Below are 20,422 nucleotides of genomic sequence, written 5' to 3'. Positions count from 1 at the left end.
GGGAATTCTCCAGGCACAGTTTTAGGTGCTGGGAACATACTAGTGAATGAGGTAACAGTGCCTGCCTTCCTGCTGCATTTCCTGTGGTTGAAAGATGTGTTGAAACAAGTAAACATACAGTGTTAACAGATGCGAAATAAGAGTAAAGCTGGATACAGGAATGGAAGAGGAGGTAGTAAGCAGTGTTGTCCCTGAGTTGACTCTTGGATGTGAGGGAGCCAGTGTGCAGAGAACTGGGGAAGAACCTTTCAGGTAGAGGGAACAGAGGTGCAGAGACCTTGAGGTGGGAACGCGCTTGGCACGAGTGCTTAGGACAGCAGGGAGGCCAGCGTGGCTGGAGCGCAGAGCTCGGGCCGCTTAGGGAGGGGTGGTTGGACCCGAGGCTGCCAGGTACTCTGTGATCTCATTTGCATCAGGGGCAAGTTCAGAATGGGAAGAAGGGTGATATGAGGGCCCCAGAGACAGCAGAGTCCTTGTAATGAGGAGCTGTGTCATAGACAGCTGAGGACATCCAGGGAACCTCAGTCTTTGTGCTCTGACCCTAAGGGTAGAGCTGGTGGGAAGGTTTGTGTGGAGTATTGTGTGGGGGCTCCGGGCCTGCTGCACGTCCACTTTGATGTGCGTCTGGACTATGTGGATTAGTAGGTGCTGTCTGGCCAATTCCTCACAATAGGGAAGTCACAAGAGTCTGGGGAGTTTGGGGTGAGACAGGATGGTTGGTTGGCATAAGGACCAGTTGCTTACTGTGAATGAGGGAGGAGCTACATTATGGGGGAAACGTGACACTAGGTTTTCCCATGTCCTGGCCGGGGTGTGGGTATCTGGAAAGACCTATGCCGTTTACCTTTCCATTCTCATGCCTCTCTTTCCCTGGTGAAGAGGAACCAGCTTATCTTGGTCCCCATTTGCTAGGCCTGTCAGCTCAACATGGGCATAACCCAAGCCTCTGTTTTTTTCCAGCGTGCCAAGGGGGCCTTGCAGAGCATCACCGCAGGCCAGAAGGTCATTAGCAAGCATAAGAACGGGCGCTTCTACCAGTGTGAGGTGGTAAGGCTCACCACTGAGACCTTCTACGAAGTCAACTTTGATGACGGCTCCTTCAGCGACAATCTCTATCCTGAGGACATAGTGGTAATGTCTGCGTGGAGCTTCTTGGGCATTTTGGGATGGGGGTATTTCTAGGTTTGACTGACCGTGTGCCCACCTGCCTTTTCTAGCCAGGCCCATGGATCCATCATTTGGCCCCCAAACAGAAAGAAGTGTTTGTACTGGTCTTTCTATACAGAGAACATTGTATGCCACTAGGGTACCCTGGTTTCTCTAGAAGCTTGTAGGAAGCAGTGTTTTCTGCAGTAATTTGAAACATGCTTGTATTGCTCAGTTGGTAAAGTATCTGCCTACAATGCGGGAGACCCGGGTTCAATCCCTGAGTTGGGAAGATCCCCTGGAGAAGGAAATGGCAACCCACTCCAGTACTATTGCCTGGAAAATCCCATGGATGGAGGATCCTGGTAGGCTACAGTCCACAGGGTTGCAAAGAGTCGGACACGACTGAGCAACTTTGCTTTGCTTACCCTTAACTCATTGGAAAAGACCTGATGCTGGAAAAGATTGAAGGCAAACGAAGGGGACGGCAGAGGATGAGATGGTTGGATAGCATCACCAACTCAATGGACATGAATTTGAACAAACTCTGGGAGATAGTGGAGGTCAGAGGAGCCTGGTGGGCCACAGTCCATGGTGTCGCAAAGAGTCAGACACAGGTTAGTGACTGAACAGCAACAGCAACAACCTGTGAAGGTGTTCTGATGCACTGGATGAAGAGCCCAAGCTTTGGAATCAGATCAGTGTGCCAGTACCTGCTCAGCAGCTGTGTAATTTCTGGAGAATTATCCAGTTACCTCTTTTCTACCATGCCCTCTTGGTAGATGTGTGGAGTGTGCTTTTGGTTCTTTACAGTTGAAGGCTTTGGAAGCTGAATAGAAGCTGCTTGGAGATAACCCTGGCCTGACTGTGTTACCAACACCTGAGACACTGGAGGCCCGGCCTGGACTTGGTCCTGGGTTTTCTGGCTCAGGACTCAGCACTCAGTTCAGGTTTCCCCTGTTGCTCGTCTCTCTGTCCCCATTCCCCCACCCAACCCCCAGCCTTTTCATGTTAGACTGAGCACTAGCATAGTGGGACGAAGCCACTTCTTCCTTTAACACGTCCACACACATTAGCAACTTAGCTAAAGATCCACTCATTAGTTGTAAGGCAGAATTCTATGTATTAGCAGCAGAGATGGTATCAGGTGTGTCTGTGGCAGTAGGCTAGCTATGCTTTGTGATGCTCTTCCAGTTTGGCAGGCACTGGGCTAGGTTCTTGACTCGGGGCTCTGTCAGACTCGGGTAATGCCAACTCAGAAGCAGGAGGTATCTGCAACTTAGAGAACTCTCAGGACTCTTAGACATTATTACTGAGGACCCTAAAGAGCTTTATGTGGATTATGTCTATTAACCCTTGCCTGCCTGTGTTATCAACAAGGTTCATTATTTGCTTGTGATTTTCTATTGGCTCATTATTAGTAGAAATTAAAACTGAGATTGATTTGAAATAGTCCATTGTTTTTAACAATTTGAAGTAAAACGAAAAGTATTAGAGGAGTGCCAGTTTTCTATAATTTTGCAAACTCCTTTAATGTCACAGCTTCATTTTGTTGGAATATATTGTTTTGGTTAAAGTGTATGAAGAAAACTCTGTCTCACATAGATAAGCAGTTGAAAAAATGAGTATTTAAATAGCCTTCCAGATGATTGTGTTCATTCTCCTTTGATACTGCACCAAACCTCAGTGCAGTAGTTAGCTGCAGTGTGGACTCTGAAGGCAGCTTGGTGAACATGCTCTCTTAAATTCTGTTGGTCTGTCTTACACTGAGAATGGATCTTTCACCCATGGTGATTGTGAACCCTCATCCATGTTGGTGTAATGGGCTATGCAGATCTTTCAGGTATTGTTAAATTTTATTATACAGTACCAAAAAACCACTTTAATTTGTAGCACGAATCTCAGAAAAGTCTTTAAATTTTAGGGAGCATCAAGCTCATGGTGGTGATACGACTTTTCTGAAATTATAACTTGTGCTTGAAAACTTAGGTTTTATTACTGGCAGTACCGTCAACCCGTTTTCCTCGAAATGAAAGGCTCACTTCATTCATTTTCAATATCTCTGCCAGTACCCAAGTCTGAATAACCTGTTTGTCTTTTTTTTTTTTTCCAAATAAAACTAGTGTTTCACAAAAAAAGCAGTTACTTCTCACAACTCAGTTACCCTGTGCTTTTTCTCAGGACAGCCATCATGCTTCAGTGTGCAAAAGAAAATGTCTTCTGAGTACTTACACATGTACTTAAAGATTGTGGTTTAACAAAATAATTTTTTCTGCTTTATCAAAGGGACATTGTTACGTGGTTACAGATTTTCCTCTTTTGTTCCTACATCATGAGTACACAGTGGCTAAGAATGTAGTAACAAGTAGTAGACCTCAGGGTTGTTGCTTCAATATGTGCTGTGGTGCCAGCAATCGCACACTTTTAGGTGTTATGCCGTCACTGCAAATGTCAGCACAGTGAAAGAGACTCATGTTTTAATGTTATTGTGAAAATTATCATGCCCTTGCTTGCTCCCTGCTGGTGGCTCAGGAATCTCCCTAAAGTGTGCAGACCATACTTTGAGAACTGCCGTTATCGGAGGAAAAACTGAGTATCCGAGAACTTAAGTGATTTATCCAAGATCAATATTTGTCAAAGATCAGATATTTGACTAGTTAAAACTGCCACCTCAGATTCTTTTGTGGGGCAGTGCTTTCTATTTAATTGTTGAATTCATAACACAATATAGTTACTGTGTAACTAGTCAATAATGCGTTGGCAATACCATATAAAGCCATTTCTATTCAATAAATGAATTGGCAGTAGAACCTTCCTCTTGTCATGAGTGGAAATTGGAAAGAGCAATTAGAATTTTAGATGTTTGGCATTTTAGACTCTGTCCCATTCCTGCTCCAAGGTGTATTTTTTGGGCCACGTCCCCAAGCACCTTCTCCCATTTCTGCCCATCAGACCTTTGATTCAGCTGCCATGAGCATGCTCACACACTGACCAAATTATGTAACAAGCCCTCTACTGGGAATGCAGCGAGGGTTCCACCCAGCCTTAGGGTGCCCCTTCTGCAGGGAGTCAAAGTGCTAAAGTTTTTTGCCAAGTCCCATGGTAGGTGGTCTTTTATTACTTTCCTGTTAAGAACCCCTCTCTTAAAATAGTGGAGTGCAGTTTGAGTGTTTCTTCCTGGCAGAACCCTTAGAACTGTCCCTTAGACAGTTGAACGGACATGAGAAAGGTTCTTGATGATGGTAGTTGTCTTCTACATTTATTAAGGTTATTATAGCTGCTTTTTTTGTCACCTGGAACAGCAGCAGCCAGCAGAGATAGCAGGTAGACTAGGACTTAAGCAGGTCTCTCAAATGGACCTCCCTTTCACCCTTCTTCTTACTGTTCCCTCAGAGTCAGGACTGTCTCCAGCTGGGTCCTCCTGCTGAAGGGGAAGTAGTCCAGGTGAGATGGACAGACGGCCAAGTCTATGGAGCCAAGTTTGTGGCCTCCCACCCCATCCAGATGTACCAGGTAACCAGAGGCTTTGCTGGGGATGGGGGGAGGCTGCTGTTTGGTTAGTTAAGTGTTTCCTCTTGAGCCAGAGGCGGGGCAAGTCTTTGCTCTTGGGAGAGGAGAGCTTAAGGTATTGGTCACAACCCTTTTCAGAGCTGGGGCTACCCTGTGTCCAGTCTGCTGGGTATGGCTTCAGTGTTCTAAACCCTTCCTGTGTCTGCAGGAAATGGCAGGAAATGGCCAATGTGCATGGTGGACCAGGGAGCGACAGGATAGCTTAAGGCCTTTGTTTCCTTGGTAGGTGGAGTTTGAGGATGGCTCACAGCTTGTGGTTAAAAGAGATGACGTGTACACGCTGGATGAAGAGCTTCCCAAGAGAGTCAAGTCTAGACTGGTGAGTATGTTTTCTGTGTGCCCTTGGTTCCCCTCTGGGAGGAAGGGAACAAAGCAAGGACATGATCCTTTGTTTTTGCTTCGGGAGGTGGGGGCATTGGCCACAAAGTGCTCGTTTATTTGGCTTGCCTATTCTTCTATAGTCAGTAGCCTCAGACATGCGCTTCAATGAGATTTTCACGGAGAAAGAGGTTAAGCAGGAGAAGAAACGGCAACGAGTTATCAACTCAAGGTACCGGGAAGATTACATCGAGCCTGCACTATACCGGGCCATCATGGAGTAGGGGTGCTTCCGGCAGCTGAGAGAGTCCCAGTCATCAAGGCGAAAGCACTCTGGGGTTCCACAGCACAGCAGACACTTGGAACTCTGAAGTCTCTAAAGTGAATTGTAAAATGAAAAGGAATGAACTAACCGACCCCATCATCTTCTCACCCTGCCCTCATTGCATTCCGCTGTGGTGCAAGGATGAGCCCTTCTTGGACATGTGGCAAGATGCTGAGCTCCCAGCTGATGGGCTAAGCACTGGAATGCTATGGCTGCACTGGCCCCAGTCTGCAATGGGTCGACTGTGCTGGCTGGGCTGGTTACCCTGTTCCTGGCCTCGGACTTAGCTTCCTAACGATCACCTGCACCAACTAGGCAGAGGTGCTGGTGCTTGCCCCCCTAACCCCTTTTGTATTTATGTGTGTGGGTGTGGGTGTGTGTGTGGGGTGTGGGTGTGTGTGTGTGTGTGTCGGTATGTATGTTTGGTCTGGACCAGCTTCTGCCAGCCCCTGGCCTTTACTTTCTTCCTTGCCTATTCAGGGCAACAAAAATGTGAAATTCTGCCCTCAGCTGAGCTGAGTAAGGGCCCCTGGGGGTTGGCTGGAGATGGCTGTGGCATCTGTCTGTCCCTAGAACTGCCTCAAGGGAGTGGTGGCAAAGCTGCAGTGATGAGATGGAGATGCTGAGGAAATAAGCCAGCTGTTTGCCCTCTCTTGAAGAAGAAGATAGGATAATCTGGGGGTGTGTGCCCATTATCACTTGAGGCACAGAGCACCTGTGGACACAGTATTAGAGGGTGTGGGTGGGGAATAATCTGAAGGGAGATCTAATGATGGAAGCAGGCAGAGCCTGGCGAGTGATTCTGTCAACAGAAAATTGCAATCATGCAGGGGTTGGGAGGGTTAAGATGAACTGGGGCCACTGGAGGCCAGGGGCAGGTTTAGATACGCCCCTTGGTCTAGGAGTGGGAGGGAGCTGATTTTGGGGGTGGGGGTGGGACTGGAGGGCAACACTGAAGGGGTTAAACAGGTTTTTGCTCCTCATGAATTTGTTTGCCTGGGCCCAGGATTGGAGGGCTTCACACTTATACCCTGTGTATACAAGAATCAGATTTATAATACTCCCCGTTTTTTTGTTACGTATGAACGCTATAAACCAAATTATTTTGAAAACTGGTGCATCACCTTGTCCTTAGCAATAAAATGTGTTGAGCAGAGGATTGGCTGTGTCTGCCCCAAGGAGCCTGATGGCTCAGGGTCAGGCCGGGAGTGTACCTAGAGTCCACAGGCTCTGGAGCAGGGCCATGCCTTTTAAGAAGGCTCTTGAAGGCCCTCCTAAAGAGATGGACTCTGTCAAGTTCTGGTCCTTTGGCTCTGTGAAGGGGACCTGGGGAGAAGAGGCCCTTTGGCCGAGAGCACGTCCTTTTGCTTCTTTTACCTTAGAGATGGGATGGAAAAGCTAATAGAGGGAGAACCAGACCACTTCCACAACCTGTAGAAAGAACTGAGTTTGATCTCTTCTCATCTCAACCCCACTTACTAACTTCATTGAGCAGGTGTAAGTTTATACCAGTGTCTGTTCCATAAAAACTGTAGAATCAGCTTGAAAGAAGGCAGGACATTTTAGGTACTTGAAGAGCAAGAGGTTGCCCCCTGTCCCCCTTCCCTTGGGTCCTGAAACCTTTCTGATCTGTCTGTAGTTGGTGAGACACTTCCTGGAGGACGACCCAGTTCCTTTGACCAGCGGTGGGTTCCTAAGGTCCGGGTGGACAAGGATAGAGCAGCAGCAGAGCAGGGAGGGGCTGGTGAACTGGGCACAGCAGAGCTGTTCCAGCTGGTCTAGTTCTTGGCTCTGGCCAGGTGTGGGAGAGTCTTGGGTCAGCTTAGCAACTCAACGCTGCTTTGTGTCCTGGGGCTTGGGAGATGGCTGCCACCTCTGGTGTCTGTGGGGAAAGGAGGAGCAGCAGGTTTCAAAGATTCTTTTCTGTTCTGCCAGTCTCCTGGGGCCAAGAAAAGGGAGGTTGACTCTTTTGTCCAGCACCCAAGGATTCTCGGGGGAGAGTGGACAGAACCAGGCCTTAATGGATTGGCAAGCCCTGGGAACACACATCTTTGGAGGGAAGGAAACTTTCCCGAGACTTGGCAGGGTCTGGGACCTCCCTCCCTCTCGCTGACCTACCATCCCCATCCGTGCTTCAGGACAGGCAGGAAAGTCCCTGGTGTAACCCCAGCTGTTCCTTCTCAACAGCTGATTATTTTTCTAGAAATTTTTGTTTTGGTCGAATGTAATAATCCCCTGGGAAACTTAAAGTTTAAAGAGGTGATGAAATTCAAGTCCCACAGAACAGGCCCTTGTGCCTACAGTCAGGCCCAGGCCTCAACCAACTCACCGGGCTCCCCTCAGAAGCCTTTTTGTCAGGACAAACTGCCCATCTTTGGTGAGGTAAAGTCTTAGGGTTGGCAACCAAAGATCGCAACCAGACAGTTCTTCCTATCCCGTAAATTCGCGCGAGGGGTAATTGTGTTTTAAATTGTGCCCCAGTAGGGTGGGAGAAAGCTGGGATCTCCGGAGCTGCGACGGGTAGACGAAACGGGGCGGATAGGTCCTGGAATAGAAACTGTAAAGGCTATTAACGTGTGAGGCTGTAAAGTAGTAAGAAGGGCAGCCAGCGACCCCTGTACGCCCTCACTCCACAGGATTGGGCAGGGTTGCCCAACCTGTGGAGGTCCACAGCCTCGGGTCTCAGCCTGGGTCTGGGGCGGATGCCTGCGTCCCTTGGCGTGGAGTGACCGTGGACCCCTGTCCCCCTCACGACCGAGAACAGGCTCTGGAGGGATTATCTCGGCGGACCGTGAGCCCTGCGGCCGTCAGAAACCTACATCCCGAACGCGCACCCCCCAGAGTGTGAAGCTGCGAGTGGAGGATTCCTCCAGTCGGCAGTCGGGCTCCGGGGAACCGGGAGGGCGCGTCGGCGCGGAGGCAACAGGGCCGGGCGTCGGTCCAGCAGGCCTGGCCGGCAGGAGTGTCCAGCAGGCCTGGCCGGCAGGACCGACTCCCCGCCCTGCCAGCAGCCCTGGTCCGCGCGGGGCGGGGCGGAGGGGAGAGAGGGTCGCGGGATGGGCGGGCTGCAGAACTCGGGGCTCCGGTGATAGCGGGCCCCTCTGGGGTGCGCCCGCCCACTGCTCGCAGCGCAGCCCCGCATTGGTCATCCCGGTGCCCCGCCCGGCTCCCGCGCGCCGATTGGCCATGAATGCCCGACCCCCGGCGAGGGCGCTGAGGCGGAGAGCCGGATTGGTGGTCCCGCCGTCCCAGGGTCGCGGCCGCGCGCTCCGCCCGCGGCTGCGTCCCCACTATGGCGGCGCCCAGGCGACCCACCGCGTCGTGGGCGCCCGCCGGGGTCCCCCGCGGCTGCCGCCCCCGCCTAAGCCGTCGCCCCCACCTTCCCGCCCGCGTCGTCCCTGGCGCCGCCTCCCCCCTGCCTCCTTTCCCGCTGCGGTAAGGACCGGTCCTGCGCGCGTCGGGGCGGGTAGTCTCCGGAGTAACGGTCGCCGCCACCCTTTCCTCCCCTCCCCCGCTACCCGTGGTTCCGGGTCGCCGGGGCGCAGCGCCTGAGCGCGCTGGTGCTGGGGAAGGAAGGATCGCGCGCGGCCCAGCGGTCTCCAAATGATGAAGTCCGGCTCAAACTGGGGGCTCGGGGAGGGAGTTCGGTCCCACGGAGACCTTGCCTCGATAAGGGCTACCAGGCCTCGGGGAAGAGGACGGCTGGACTCGGGCTGAGCGGTCTAGGTCACCTGCGCGCGAGACTCCGCAGCGCTGCGCACCTGGGTGCAGAGGAGGGACATGGTCAGGCGGGCCTTCGCTGTGGGAAGAGCAAGGAAAAGTGGAAAGCCTGAGTGGGATCAGCAGCGTACGGGTAGCGGTTGTCATTGCTTATTGCTCTACCAGCTGCCAAATGTTCCGGGAACCCGGGTCAACTTGACTGACAAAGTACGCCTCTTGCTTCGTTTCACCTGGCACTTCTCCCCATTGTTTACTCTCTGATTTTGTTTGCAGGAGGAAATATCTTAGTGATGAGAGGAGATTTGATTAGGATAGTGTCCCACGAATATTTTTTAATTCCTTTTTGTAAGCGTGCTCGTTTTATAATTCCTTAATAAGGACTTCGCTTATGTTTGTGTTTCCGGCACAGAGGAGGAAGGAGAGAAACTGAACTGAATCATTGTAATTAATTGAGAGAGGAACCAATGAAGGCACCTGCTATTTTGTAACAAACAAGCAACTTACAAACTTTTCTGTCGATACACTTTGAATGGTCTATACTATAGGTAGTTGAACAGGAAGGTAGGTAAAAAAGCACTTACTGGGTTCCTCAAAGTAAATAAACCTCATGGAAGATTAGGGTTATTTCCAAGTCAGAATCACCTTTGAGTGCTGATCATTGAAGTGTTAGGTATATCTTCAAGTCAAAAAGATTCAAAGGAAGCTGGCACAAAAATTTATGATCGAAATGGTGTGTTCAGACAATCTCTTAAGGCAATAGCAGTTCCTAAGAGTAAAGATTCTTAAGGATATTTTGAAACATTAAGTGATGAAATCTCCCTGTTTCACATGTCTAATCATGATTTAATAAAAGTAAATTATTAATGAAAAAGATGTGCGTATTCTTAGAGACTAAGTTACTTTGGATTATCAATAAAGTATCTGTTGTGTACATGTTGTGTGTAAGGCAATGTAACTGTGGGGACCTCACAACCTGTATTGTATGAGACTTGTTCTGATGAGATGGTTTGTGGATAAAGGGCACACAGGAAAATGATCGTTAATAATATGGTCTCTAGAATTCCAGGACAGTAGGTACTATGAAAATTCTGGAAAAGGAGAAATCTGTATGTTTGAGGAAGGTTTTACATGAGAACTGAGGCTTGAGTTGAGCTGTGAACTCAACTAGGTATGCATGAGTGATGATGAGAAGGGAGAACTGAGGAAATGAGAAAGTGAGGATGGGGAAGGTGGCAGAGGAGAACTGAAAACACTCGGGGGTGGTTCCAGGAGGTTCTTATTGGTAAAAGTGGGAGATAAGGTTGGTGGTATCAAATCAAGGAGTACTTTTGTCCTGCGTGAAGCACAGGGTAAACAAGAAGTAGTTCTTCAGATGAAACTGGAGCTTGCTATTAGAAAAACAGATGGCAGCACTTTATTTGCCCTTGTCACTTTTCTGAGTAACCTCAGCTATTTAGAATCATGGTCCTCTGGCTACCTAGCATCTGCACCTCAGGATTGATTCTTGCCTTCCTTTCATCTCCCCCAGGTGTTAAGTTGATTGCCAGTTTTAATTGCTACAACCTCCACACTGTTTCTAGTATTTGCTTCTTTTGGTTCCTACCATCATTATACTGATCTGGGGCCTTTGATACCTTTCCCTCTTATTACTGCAGAAACCCTCTAACATCCCCCCTGCCTCCTTTCATCTATCCTGTGTACTATCATCATTTCTAGGTAATTCATTTCCCCAACCTAGACTTTTACTTTTTATTTATTTTCCCCCATCTTTATCAGATTTAATTGACACATATAACCCTGTAACTTTAAAACACACAGCATTTTGATTTGATACAGATATGTATTGTAAAATTATTACAATAAAATTAGTTAACATCATATAATTACCTTTTTTTGTGGTAAGATCAGTGGAATTATACCTTCTTATACATTTTCTTTCTTTTTTAGAGTATAATTGCCTTACAATGTTGTGTTAGTTTTTGCTATAAAGCAAAGTGAATCAGCTATATGTATACATATATCCCCTCCTCCTTGAACCTTCCTCCTACCCACCCCCAGCCTAGGCTTTTAATGGCTTCCTACCTTCTGTTGAATTAAGCATAGCCCAGCCTGGTCTGGGCAGTATGGGTAAACTCATTTCTTGCTATTCCCTTTGATTTTACAATATTTTCCAAGTCTGGAACTGTTTGTTCTTTGTTGTCTATGCTCACTGTCTTTGCTCTTGTTGCTTTTTCTGTCCTAAATGACTCCTTGGAATCTCTAAGTGTTGGTTCTTACCCATTTGTCAGGGCCATTTGATGGGAACTCTCTTTGTGAAACTCCTCTGTACTTATCTCCCCATCGGCATGGAACGCAGTTCAGTTCGGTCTCTCAGTCATATCCGACTCTTTGCGACCCCATGGACTGCAGCACGCCAGGTCTCTCTGTCCCTCACCAACTCCCGGAATTTACTCAGACTCATATCCATTGAGTCAGTGATGCCATCCAACCATCTCGTCCTCTGTCATCCCCTTTTCGTCCCACCTTCAATCTTTCCCAGCATCAGGGTCTTTTCAAATGAGTCACTTCTTCGCATCAGGTGGCCAAAGTATTGGAGTTTCAGCTTCAACATCATTCCTTCCTATGAATATTCAGGACTGATTTCCTTTAGGATGGACTGGTTGGATCTCCTTGCAGTCCAAGGGACTCTCAAGAGTCTTCTCCAACACCATAGTTCAAGAGCATCAATTCTTCGGTCCTCAGCTTTCTTTATAGTCCAACTCTCACATCCATATATGACTACTAGAAAAACCATAGCCTCGACTAGATGAACCTTTGTTGGCAAAGTACTGTCTCTGCTTTTTAATATGCTGTCCAGGTTGGTCATAACTTCTTTTCCAAGAAGTAAGCATCTTTTGATTTCATGGCTGGCAAACCACTTCAGTATTCTTGCCTTGAGAACCCCATGAACAGTATGAAAAGGCATGGGACTAATTCCCCCTTTAAACAGTTATAACACTAGAATCTGCCTTTTTGCCCCAATTGCCAACATAAAACTGAAACTTTTTCAAGACATGAATTATCTTCATTTTCTAGCACAGTGTTTTGTACATAGTAGGTACTTGGTAAATATATTTTAAATTGAACATAGCTTTGAACCAAGATAGATGCAAAGAAAATTCTTTGTGCAAGCAAAATGTTTATCATAAAATCTTTAATAAAGCTACTTATGTGAGAAAGCGGATGTATTGGTCTGGATAGCTTGGATTAGGCTTCATTAACAAAAACCCTTAAGACTTTAGTGGCTTAACAGAACGAAAGTTGACTTCTCATTCATGCCACATGTCCAGCAGGACTACATGGGTGACTCTGCTCCTCTCAGTTACTCAGGGATCCATGCTGATGGAAACTCATCTTAATATGGTTTTCCATGACCATTTTGATCGAGTGGAAGATGGTGACCAAGGGACACTGGATTTTAAAATATCTGACCTGAAGTGGCACATGTCACTTTCATTTCCATATCATTGGCTAAAGCAAATCACATGGCCATGCCTAATTTTAAGGAATGGCAGGGAATTGCAGGCCTAAGCATGTGCCTGGAAAGCAAAGAGCCCGAAGTGACTGCTGGACAGCACTAATGACTGCTACATCTTCTATGAGCATCACGGCCCAGCCTGTGGAAGATTAGAGGTAGCAAAATCAGATGCACTACTAGAGAGAAACATACTGACAATAGCAAGAAATGAAGCTCTAACGAGGCACGGAATGAGAGTGGACAGGGAAGTCAGAGCTCCACTACAAGCACTGTAACGCTTGTAATGTAACAGGCTGAGGCTGTTGGTATGAGGGTAAGTGAAAGTCATTCAGTCGTGTCTGACTCTCTGCGACCCCATGGACTGTAGCCTGCTAGGCTCCTCTGTCCATGGAATTCTCCAGGCCAGAATACTAGAGTGGGTAGCCATTCCCTTCTCCAGGGGATCTTTCCAACCCAGCGATCGAACCCAGGTCTCCCACATTGCAGGTGGATTCTTTACCGTCTGAGACAGTAGTCTGATTTTCCAGTTATTCCTTAGGGCATTATTATTTTATGGCACCCTCAGAGATGAATTCAGGAATGGTCCTGAGGCATCCATAAAGAATTAAGTTTTATTCAAGATACACAATTTAAGAATCCAGAAAGTGTATAATAAGGTATATTTTTACTTGAATGGTTAAAAAGATCCTAGTTCAACCTTACTGGTTTAATTTGGTTTACCTAAGACTATCAAACTTTGGTATTTGGGGAGGAGATTTCACTTTTGGGCTTCCCTGGTGGCTCAGATGGTAAAGAATCTGCCAAAGAAGGGAATGGCAACCAAATCCAGTGTTCTTGCCTGGAGAATTCCAAAAGTGAAAACAGGGTTCAAATGTTGCTTCTGCCATTGATTGTCTAACGTTGGGCCAGTGTCTTGATTCTGGAGTCCAAGTTTCCTCATCAGTGAAATGCATAGGGTGGTTATGAGTTCATTTTCTATAAAGTGCTTTGCCCAGTACCTCGTTCAGAATAGGCACCCATGGTCATGATATTCATTGGCAGCGGCCTCAGGATTTGAAGAAACTGAGAAATCAGGTAAGGAAATCCCAGGATTCCCTACCCTTTTCTACTTCTTGGCGTCCTGCCACACTCTTTCTTTCTCACCTTTCTTATTTTCACACGTATCCTATTTCGTTTTTTACTTGGTTGTATACGTGTCTGTTTGTTCTCTGTACTAGGTCCTCTAGTCATCCCACAAGTAGTTGTTGAACGTGAGCTCTCTACTAGGCTCGGTGCTCAGTCACGGCATTGCAGATACAAAAGGCATATCCCAGGCCTGAAAGAGCCTGTAGTCTGGTAGGACCAGAAGCCAGTGAACTCGCAGTTAGAATACATTGTACTGTGCTGTGTTTGGGGGTCCTGTGGGATCTCCTAAAAGGGAACCTGATGTCACACAGGGAATATAATTAATGATTTTCCCAGAGAAGCTCACACCTACCTAAGTCTCAGATAACTAATTATTAGCTGAGTAGATGTAGGTTTAAAAGACTTTTCAGGTAGGAAACAATGTGTGTAATGACCTAGAAATACAAGAGAGTGTGGCTGCATCCCGAAGATGCTTGAATGGCAGGAGAACAGTCTGTCTGGGGAGTGTGTGGAGGCTGCAGAAGTCAGACTGTGAAGGCTTGTGAGTTCAGGAGTTTATCCTGACTGAGGAGGAGCCACTGAAGTACTTGAAGGTGGGAGATGACTTGATCAGCTTTTCCTTTTAGGAAGGTCAGTGTGTGTGGAGACACCAGAGGAATGAATGTCCTGTTTCCCTGCCATGGAAAATTGTGAGATTTGCAACCATAGTACCATGTCTGCTACACAGAATCATAAAATACCTCTGAATGAGGAGAGCTTAGAATAAAGTGAGGCTGGAGGGAAGGTTCCCAGTTAGGCTGTTGCAGTAGTAGGAGGGGTGTGTACATGTCCTGCCTGGGGTAGAGTCAGCTGACCAGGGTTTCCATCACGGCTTCACCAGTGTCTACGATGTGACCTTGGACAGTCTTCAGAACATCTTGTGTCATCTTGGTTTTTCAAACTGGTAAAATGGGATTAAAAAGTCCCTACCTTGCAAGGTTGTTCTGAGTATTTGAGAAAATAGATGTAAAAAGCCTGCTCCTGTACTGTTAGACACTTAAGGGACTTCTTATAATAAAAATAATAGTTTTCTTAATGCTTAGTATATTCCCTGGTTCATGGTAAGTGATTGTTAGCCTAAATTCCCACCACCTGACATAACCACTGCCAACATTATGTTTTTGTTTTTGTTTTTAATACATCTTAAATGATTGAAATGCTGAATTTTGTGGGTTGGGCATGAGGGAATTATCCTAAGATCAGGAAGAGAAGAGTTAGTCGATATTAATACCATGGCAATTTAAACATTCTTCAAATACCAACAAATTGTATATGTTTATTCACTGTTCCCAGCCCTCACCCAGAAGTGGTTCATACATCTGCATATACTCTTGTCACTAATGTTATAGTGTGCTCACTGCCTGGGGTGTTAAAATACATGTGCCTCTCTTTCAGCCTGTCATCATCATTGTGACTCTGTCCCCCTGAAATTTTGCTCCTCCTCAGTCTTCTTCTGAATATATTTGTAAAGATGATAATAGAGGTTTAATTCCAATTTGTTCTCCTTTCGGTTTCGCCCTTGTTATCCAGGCTGACAGGAGTTCCTCCCCTATGAACTTCTACACAATTTATGTTATTCTAATTTTGTATTATCTATCGCCTTGTCTTACAGAATTTGTCTATGTCAGTAAATTTCTCTTTTGTGGTTTTCTTTACAAAGTGATAGAAAGAAGGCATGTTTATATGTTTCTGACATGACTTAAAAATCCATGGGAACCTTGTGTTTGAAATATGTTAATAAATAGGATTTCAATATTCTATTCGTAAATTTTAAGTATATAGCAGTGGTTTTTCAGAGTCTTTGATATCAGGACCACTTTATTTTTTCTTTTTTCTCTCTCTTTTTTTTTTTTCAGGACCACTTTATAAGTTTGAACTTTTATTTCATGGGTTTGTCTTTTGATATTTAATGTATTAAAAATTACTGAGATTGTAAGTCATGAGAATGCGCTAGCTCACATCCCATTAGCTGTGAGGACAGTGGTGTGGTTACATGTCATATTTACAGCCTCTGGAAAACTGCGCTGGACCCTTGTGAGAGAATGAGAGGGAACAAGGCAAATAATGTCTGAGAATTACTGTGAAAATAGTTTTAAACTCATGGATTCACTGAAAAGGCCTTAGAAACTCTCTAGGGTCCTTAGACCACAATTTGAGAACTGCTGACATGGAAACATGAGAGTTTTTATACTGGACGTCTCTACATCTTTTTGGCAACACAATAACGTAAGGATGGAAGCATTGCCAGATGTCTGTTTTCAAAATGCACTCAACAGTTTCTTAAAGAACAAAACAAACCACCCCCCCCCCCAAAAAAAAAAAAAAACCACCAAACTAGTTTCCAGGTTTTGTTAAGACATGAGTCCCAGGGATGGGGGAGCCTGGTGGGCTGCCGTCTGTGGGGTCGCACAGAGTCAGACACGACTGAAGTGACAGCAGCAGTTCTTCACCTTGAAAGGACTTTTTATTTTAGGAAAATCTTCTAGGTGCCATACAATTAACAGACATTTGCCTGCCATCCCAGAAAAGTTGAAAAGATTTGGAACACCAATATTTGTAAAAGAAAAATAAGCAACTGCTCTTTAAGTCCTGGAAATCTTGTGCATACTTGCTTGGCCAGATGGTAAGCAGAGAACTTCTTTGAGGCACAGAAGTTTCATGGTTACGAACCATCTCATTGCCAAGTTTAGTTATGGTCCTGTTTGTTTAAAATAGGATCCAGCTTTTATGAATTAATCGCATTGATGGCATTTTGAATTGCATAAGCTGCACCATGCCACGGAGCAGGTGGTGAGTGATGGTACCACTGCCTCCCGTGTTGTGGAACTTTCACACTTCTTGAGGATTCTTCCTGAACCTCATGTGCCCCAAAATGTCTGACAGAGGGATTGTTTGAGGAGGTCAGTGTCCAGTGAAGTTAAGTATCAGATAAGTTTACTAACAGGAGTTCTGGTATTTTCTTCGGTGGCCATGAATTATTTTGAGTGCCTTTGAGATGCTCCTTCTCTAGACAGCAGATGGTCTGGGCTGTTGCACATGCCTCTCGCCCTTGCTTGGCCTTCCTCAGACTGTCCTACTCAAACAGTCTTTCTAAAATGCAGATATGATCTTGTCATTTCTCTTCTTAACGCCTTCACTGGCTCTCCGTTGCCAGTGGATCCATTTCTACCCCTTTAGCATGGCATCTAAGGCCTGTCTCTCAGCTTCTTCACTGCAGCCTTTCTGAAACCTCACGGACAGTTATCAGTTTCCGCCACCTCATAATGTCTGTGCCAGTTTAACTGCGTGCATCACACTGTTCTCAAGGGCAGGCGTCACACTGTGTGCCTTCTGCTGTACTCAGCTGTGGGATAATGGCTTCTGCGTGGGCTGATAAGATGGCATAGCTTCCAGCATGGTTCTAGCATAGTTATTCTGTAGTATTATATTTCTTTTCTTACCCTTTTTAAAAAAAATATGAGCTGATGAACAATATGGAACCACTACATAGGCCTAAGACACCTAAAGTCTCAGAGACATAATAGCAATGAAAGGGGACATTTATCTCATATTTTCTAATGATGTATTTTACACTTACAGGAACAGAACAATATAAAGATATCTATTATTTACCAAATAATACCATTATACTAAATCTTAATATACCATATTGCTTCAGTTTGTTTTTGTTTTTTTAAACAAAACTTGGCAGTTCCAATAAAAACCCTTTATATATTTTTCCCTGGTATCCTCTCTCCTTAACCAGAGAAAGCACTATCTTAAATTTAAAGTTTTAAAATTCACATACATTTTTATGCCTTTGTGGTTTTGCTACATCCTGTGTGTCTGTATACCATATGCAGCACGGGTTGGCAAACAGGCCTGCAGGTTTTATTGCAGCACAGCCGTGCCCATGTTTCAGTACTGTTCTCAACTGCTCTCACACTGCACCCTTCTGTTTCCCGTTTTCTGGACATAATGCCATCTTCTAACCACCTTCAGCACCAGTCCCCACCATTTTATCTCAACTGGCTCAAAGCACGGTCATCTTTTCAAATATTCCAGTTGCATTTCCTCAAGACTTATTCAAGTCAGCTTTTCCAAAAAAAAAATTATGTCTAGAAACTTGTCCTCTGAACACCATTAAAACAAATAAGCAAAAACCCAATTAAACCAAACAGCTCCTATTCAGAAAGACTATTTTTTTGTAACAAAAAATAAAACATTCAAAACTGAGAGTTTTGTTTCCTTGGATATTTACCCATTTTCTCAGCTACTTCTCAAGGGAACAGCTGACCAGGGACAGAGTATTTTTCAGCTTTACTTATCACTTTCACTGTTTTAAAACTTTGGTGAAAGTGATAAGTGTTAGTTGATCAATCATGTCCAACTCTTTGCAACCCCATGGACTGTAGCCCACCAGGCTCCTCAGTCTATGGAATTTTCCGCCAAGAATATTGGAGTGGGTAGCCATTCCCTTCTCCAGGGGATATTCCTGACCCAGGGATCAAACCTGGGTTTCCTGCACTGCAGGTGGATTCTTTCCCATCAGAGCCACCCAGGAAGCCCTGACACCTTGGTGTTGACATCTAATTTCTATTCAGAAAGGCACTTACTGCACATGTTATATGAGTCTGGGTCCAATCAAGAGAGAGAATCCATGTACTTTGAGTAGGTCAAGTTTACTGTAAGAATTATTAACTTTAACAGTGAATTAGAGTAACATGAGATTAGCTAGTAAGAGTAAAGAAATAAACACATGGAAAGATGCTCAACATCATCAGTCATTAGGGAAATTCAAATCAAAACCACACTGAGATGCCACTTGAAACCCACTAGGATGGCTTCATCAAAAAGACAGATGATAAGGAGTGTTGGCACAGGTGTGGAGAAATCAGAGCTCTCATACACTGGTGGGAATGTAAAATGGTACAGTTCAGTTCAGTTCAGTCGCTAAGTCGTGTCCGACTCTTTGCGACCCCATGAATCGCAGCACGCCAGGCCTCCCTGTCCATCACCAACTCCCAGAGCTCACCCAGACTCACGTCCATCGAGTCAGTGATGCCATCCAGCTATCTCATCCTCTGTCGTCCCCTTCTCCTCCTGCCCCCAATCCCTCCCAGCATCAGAGTCTTTTCCAATGAGTAAACTTTTCGCATGAGGTGGCCAAAGTACTGGAGTTTCAGCTTTAGCATCATCCCTTCCAAAGAAATCCCAGGGCTGATCTCCTTCAGCATGGACTGGTTGGATCTCCTTGCAGTCCAAGGGACTCTCAAGAGTCTTCTCCAACACCACAGTTCAAAAGCATCAATTCTTCGGCGCTCAGCCTTCTTCACAGTCCAACTCTCACATCCATACATGACCACAGGAAAAACCATAGCCTTGACTAGATGAACCTTTGTTGGCAAAGTAATGTCTCTGCTTTTGAATATGCTATCTAGGTTGGTCATAACTTTGCTTCCAAGGAGTAAGCGTCTTTTAATTTCATGGCTGCAGTCACCATCTGCAATGATTTTGGAGCCCCAAAAAATAAAGTCTGACACTGTTTCCACTGTTTCTCCATCTATTTCCCATGAAGTATGGGACTAGATGCCATGATCTTCGTTTTCTGAATGTTGAGCTTTAAGCCAACTTTTTCACTCTCCACTTTCACTTTCCTCAAGAGGCTTTTTAGTTCCTCTTCTCTTTCTGCCATAAGGGTGGTGTCATCTGCCTATCTGAGGTTATTGATATTTCTCCCGCAATCTTGATTCCAAAATGGTACAGTGGCTTTGAAAAATAGTCTGTCATTTCCTTAAACGGTTAAACATAGAGTTATCATATAGCCTGGGTATATTTTGCTCCTACATGTAATGTACCCAAGAGGAATGAGAACCTATGTCCATATAAGAGTTTCTGCATAAATATGCATTGCAGCATTGTTCAGCCGAAATGTGGAAACAACCCAAATGTTTGTCATCTGACAAATGGTTAAATAAATGTTGGTATGTCCATATGATAGAATGTTACTTGGCAGTAAACAGAAGCGAAGTACTGACATGCAAAAACTTTGAAAACACTATGCTAAATGAAAGAAGCCTGTCACAGAGGACCACATATTGTTTGATTCCATTTGTATGAAATATCTATAAACATTTGCCAATTCCATAGAATAGAAAATAGTTTAGTGGTTGCCTGGGGCTGGAGGTTTGTAGGGAATGATAGCTAGTGGGTACAGGGTATCAATTGGGGGTAATAGAAATGTTCTAAAATTGATTGTGGATATGTTTGCACAACTCTGAAAATACTAAAAAGCATTAGAAGGTATACTTTGAATGGTTGAATTTTATAGTATGTGAGTGATGTCTAAATAACTGTCATATGAAGTAAAGAGAACGCTAAAGAATATAATAAACAGGTCTAAGGAGCAGCCACCACCACCGGGCTGAGCTAGCATGCCCAACAGAGAGCTCTCCAACCTGCTGCACACCCACTGCAGGCTGAGATTCAGACTTTGGTGTAGTGGACACCCCCATGAATCACTGGATTACAGATGGGTGTCTATGATGCTGCAGGGTGGGGTTTCCCAGAAATCTGCCTCTCAGGGACTGGGGAATGCTGTTTACAGAGAGGTGTCTCACCAGGCACTCTGTTAGTTCTCTTACACTGCTCAAGAGAAGTGCTGAGAGAAGCTGTTGGCTGCT

The 20,422-nt window shown here is 45.5% G+C and overlaps 2 protein-coding genes across 12 annotated transcripts in view; both read left to right on the top strand.

The window, feature by feature from the left end:
* The window catches only part of KDM4A (lysine demethylase 4A), a 40,423-nt gene extending 33,952 nt beyond the window's left edge, over positions 1-6,471 (top strand). For all 3 annotated transcript variants that reach the window (XM_019957654.2, XM_019957652.2, XM_019957653.2), the window contains exons 19-22: positions 961-1,131; positions 4,540-4,659; positions 4,943-5,035; positions 5,178-6,471. In XM_019957654.2, coding sequence (XP_019813213.2) covers positions 961-1,131; positions 4,540-4,659; positions 4,943-5,035; positions 5,178-5,318 — 525 coding nt within the window. In that variant the 3' untranslated portion in view covers positions 5,319-6,471. The remainder of the gene's footprint in view (positions 1-960; positions 1,132-4,539; positions 4,660-4,942; positions 5,036-5,177) is intronic.
* A 155-nt stretch (positions 6,472-6,626) lies between these two features.
* The window catches only part of ST3GAL3 (ST3 beta-galactoside alpha-2,3-sialyltransferase 3), a 215,630-nt gene continuing 201,834 nt past the window's right edge, over positions 6,627-20,422 (top strand). The window contains exon 1 of one of the 9 annotated variants that reach the window (XM_019957647.2): positions 6,627-8,794. The gene's annotated coding sequence lies outside the window, so the exon portion shown is untranslated. The remainder of the gene's footprint in view (positions 8,795-20,422) is intronic. The other 8 variants (XM_019957644.2, XM_019957643.2, XM_019957648.2 and 5 more) reach the window with 8 other exon arrangements.

This window comes from Bos indicus, chromosome 3 (assembly GCF_029378745.1).
Source record: "Bos indicus isolate NIAB-ARS_2022 breed Sahiwal x Tharparkar chromosome 3, NIAB-ARS_B.indTharparkar_mat_pri_1.0, whole genome shotgun sequence".
NCBI classification, from domain to species: Eukaryota; Metazoa; Chordata; class Mammalia; order Artiodactyla; family Bovidae; genus Bos; species Bos indicus.
This window is presented reverse-complemented; position numbering and strand designations above follow the sequence as displayed.